General features: G+C 42.3%; 1 protein-coding gene across 1 annotated transcript; it reads right to left on the bottom strand.

Moving 5' to 3' along the window:
- Nucleotides 1-846: 846 nt before the first annotated feature.
- On the bottom strand, nt 847-2,022 carry LOC131242422 (AT-hook motif nuclear-localized protein 28). Its single transcript, XM_058241033.1, has one exon. It carries the CDS (start codon nt 1,774-1,776, stop codon nt 952-954), a length of 825 nt encoding a protein of 274 aa, XP_058097016.1. The 5' UTR covers nt 1,777-2,022; the 3' UTR covers nt 847-951.
- Nucleotides 2,023-3,483: the final 1,461 nt, after the last annotated feature.

The following is a 3,483-nucleotide window of genomic DNA, read 5'->3' as shown; positions in this document are numbered from 1 at the left end:
TTGTTAACTTATTTAGCTCAAAGTTTTTCTTTAAGATCTTGGAGTTCAATATCCACAACCTATGCGACTTTATCATGATGATCAAGCTGCTCTTCACATTATTAATAACTCTAATTTCCATGAATATACTAAACATATATAAACTGACTATCACATTATTCAAGAAAAATTAACTTTTAGCATTCTTAACACCTTCTATTTGCCCTACATATCATTAACTTACAAACATCTTCACAAAAACATTTGGCAAAAAACATTCTCATCTTTTACTTGATAAGTTGAGCGTTATAAATTTTTATGCCGAAACTTGAGGAGGAGGGGAGTATTAGGAAATTCAATAATTAATTTAACTTTTTTGTTATATATTTTTCATTTTTGCTCATTCAATCTCATGACTGAATTTTCTTCCTAAGATCTAAACAATTTGTTGTATTTTTTCCTTTTCTTCTCCCTCAATTTAGGGATCGATTCCATTCTCTGTTTTACATATAGTTTAATGAAAATGAAAGGAAAATAAACACATTCAATTAATTATTTTTATTCATTCAATTTTTTTAAGTTTTTATATTTCAATTAGTTTTATATTTATAATTTTTTGACCTTTCTTAAAAAGACATGAGCTTTTGATGATTTTATTGAATCAGATTTGACTTTATTATCATGCTTTATTGATGATCCTGACCATTAAAACCTTTAATTTAAATTTAAGCCTTTAAAATCTTTATAAATAATTAGCCATTCAACATGAATTTATTTCTCAGACGGGTGGATAGCAAAGATTGCATAGCATAAGCGATTCAAGTCATCATTTTAGATACAATAGGAGCAACTTATCAAAACCCATCATTCACTACAATATATTCTACTTATATTTAAATTTTTTTTTTTAAAAAAAAAAAAAGAAGCTAAAACAAGAGATTAAAACGTAATTTCATCAAATCACATGAAAACTCAGTACGGCTGTTGTTGCGGATGCTGCGGTAGCCGAGGCGTAGGCGCCCAAATAACATCAGATGGAAGATGACAGCTGTACATAGACATCCCACCGCTGCACTCCACTGGATTTTGATGATGTGGACTCGCTTCTGATGCTCCAACAGCAGCAGCAATCTCAGCCGTAGACATATCATCCTCCCCCGGCAGTCGGTGGAAGGTTGGGCTAGAAAAGGACGCTGCCACGACCACAACAGTCCCTGCAGCGAGCAGAGATCCCACCACGGACCCACCAACGATCTGCCCTTGCGCGCCCGCAAGCGAGATTTTGAAACCGTTGAACGGCTGAGAAAAGACGGAGGACGAAGATGGCGGGAGGAATGTGGCGGAGATGGAGAGGATGTCGAAACGGCCATGGAAGGTGATGGTGGAGGAGGAGGTGGCTGACGTGGTTGTGGAGGGCTGCCGGAGGGTGACGTTGGCGACGGTGCCGGTGCCAGTGAGGACGCAGAGGCCGGCGTTCCGGCGGCGGGCGAAACGGGCGATGGCGTCGATGACGTCAAGACCGCCGGGGACTTCGAGGATGTGGGGGAACATGGCGGATTCGGTGGTGTCGCGGGTTACGAAGATGGGGGGCTTGGGTTTGTTCTTGGAGCCCGGTGGACGGCCACGTGGCCTGCGGACTACCTCAATGGATGCTCCATCAGTGGCGTTGCTGGTTTCAGCTTGCTTCGCTCTCTTGCTGCAGCCTCCACTGCTGCGACTCTCTTCCTCTTCCGACGTCTGGTATTCCCGCTGCTGCCTTTCGAAAATGCCCCTTCTTTCTCCATATTCGCCCTTCATCCCAACGTTACAGAAGAAAATTCTAGAGAGAAAGAGAGAGAGATGTAGAGGACTTTTTGGTCTTTTGGAGTGAGATAAGATGGACTTTTTTTATATCAGATGGAGGAGGGCGAGCTTGGAAAAGAAGTAAGGTGGCTTACCGATTGATGGAGGGAGCGGGTTGGAGGTGGGGTTAGTGGAGCCCACTAAAGGCGAGATTTCCCGTCTCGAAAGCGAAAAGCTTTGATACTCTGGCAGAGGGTGATGGATGATAAGCAGGCGATAAGAAATTACTCAGAAATTGCATACTTGACAAACAGATGGTCAATTTAAACCAGTCATGTTACAGTACTCAGTGTAAATGTATCATGTACTAGAGCTTATAAATGTTTGATTATCTTACTATCAGACTGGTGGACATTTATTGGACGGTTAAAAATCAAAAGCAGTCCTGTTCAATAACAAGTGTCCACTAATCAAAGGTTGGGATCGTTTTGCCTGCGCAATCCAACTGTGACTTGAGATAATGGTCCCAACAATCCAGTTGGTTGTATTTTAGTTGATAATTGCCACGTATGCGGTATCCAATTTCGGAGTGCCAGTGTATCAAGCGTCGTACTTCTCGTCGAGAAATGCCAACGTCCACTCTCTCGGGTGTACTTTGTAAATGCACTCGAGTCACGGACGTTGGAAGGACGCTCGCGTTGTGATATCCGAGCCGTTCATCGGGTGGAACTTTGCTCTGTGGATGTCATGTCGTGAAGAAAATGCTGATGTAATTAACAGCTGTGTTGCTAGTGGACAATGATTTCCGACTGTTGATTGATTTTCGTAGCTCTTCATTTGTTTTGTACTCGTTTGGCCGACCTGTTAATCATATCAGCGTACTTTTAAGAAATGGCACGTGTGTGCTGGGATCTCCTGGAAGCGGATTGCATGTGACCCGGGCTCAGAGATATACCTGTGCCTGGGGTTGTGTGGGGACCACAGAGATGTTCGTGACAAATCTACTCCGTCCATCTGTTTTAAAATACTACGATAGCAAGGTAATCTAAAAATCAGTAAGATCTAAAACTTATATGGGCCACACCAACGAAACAGTGGGAACGGAAACGTCCACGTTGAAACCTTCCTGGAGCTGACCTTGATGTTTATATAACATCCAAACCGTTCATATGGTTATTACCACTCACATAAACTGTACGGGAAAATATCATCCTATACAAAACTTCTGTCAGGGGTACAATCCCCACTATTTCATGTGTTATGGTCCACAGTAGTTTTGGATCTATCTGATATTTAGATTCATATCCTATTTTGTACTTTCAAAACAGATGGATGGAGTGGATTTGTAATGTATATCTCTGTGGCCCGACACATCCCCGGACACACGAATATCTCTGTGCCCTTCCCCTGCTCCTTCCAGAGTTATTTTTGCCTCTGTCTGTCGCGACTCCGGATCCAGCGTATGTCACCACCCACCGGGGTCCACGTGCTGAGATGGTCTGATTATTTGGACCGTCCATTCTCTCGTTACTACAATAAGTAAGCTATTGTTGCATAATCACGTTTCAGTGATAATCCTGTCCTTTGATTATTAGAGTTGATTGCCAACCATCGAAAAAAGAATTTCTCATGTTTTAAATTCGTCCGCGGAGAAGTGTCACAACCATCCTTTCAGTGTACTTTTCCCACTCTGTTCCGTATAACTCAAAGCCCAAAACATGG

The sequence above is a fragment of the Magnolia sinica genome, chromosome 4 (assembly GCF_029962835.1).
Source record: "Magnolia sinica isolate HGM2019 chromosome 4, MsV1, whole genome shotgun sequence".
In the NCBI taxonomy this organism is placed as follows: Eukaryota; Viridiplantae; Streptophyta; class Magnoliopsida; order Magnoliales; family Magnoliaceae; genus Magnolia; species Magnolia sinica.
This window is presented reverse-complemented; position numbering and strand designations above follow the sequence as displayed.

Coding starts and splice junctions, on each gene's coding strand:
- LOC131242422 (XM_058241033.1), bottom strand. CDS start 1,776: ATGAAGGGCGAATATGGAGAAAGAAGGGGCATTTTCGAAAGGCAGCAG.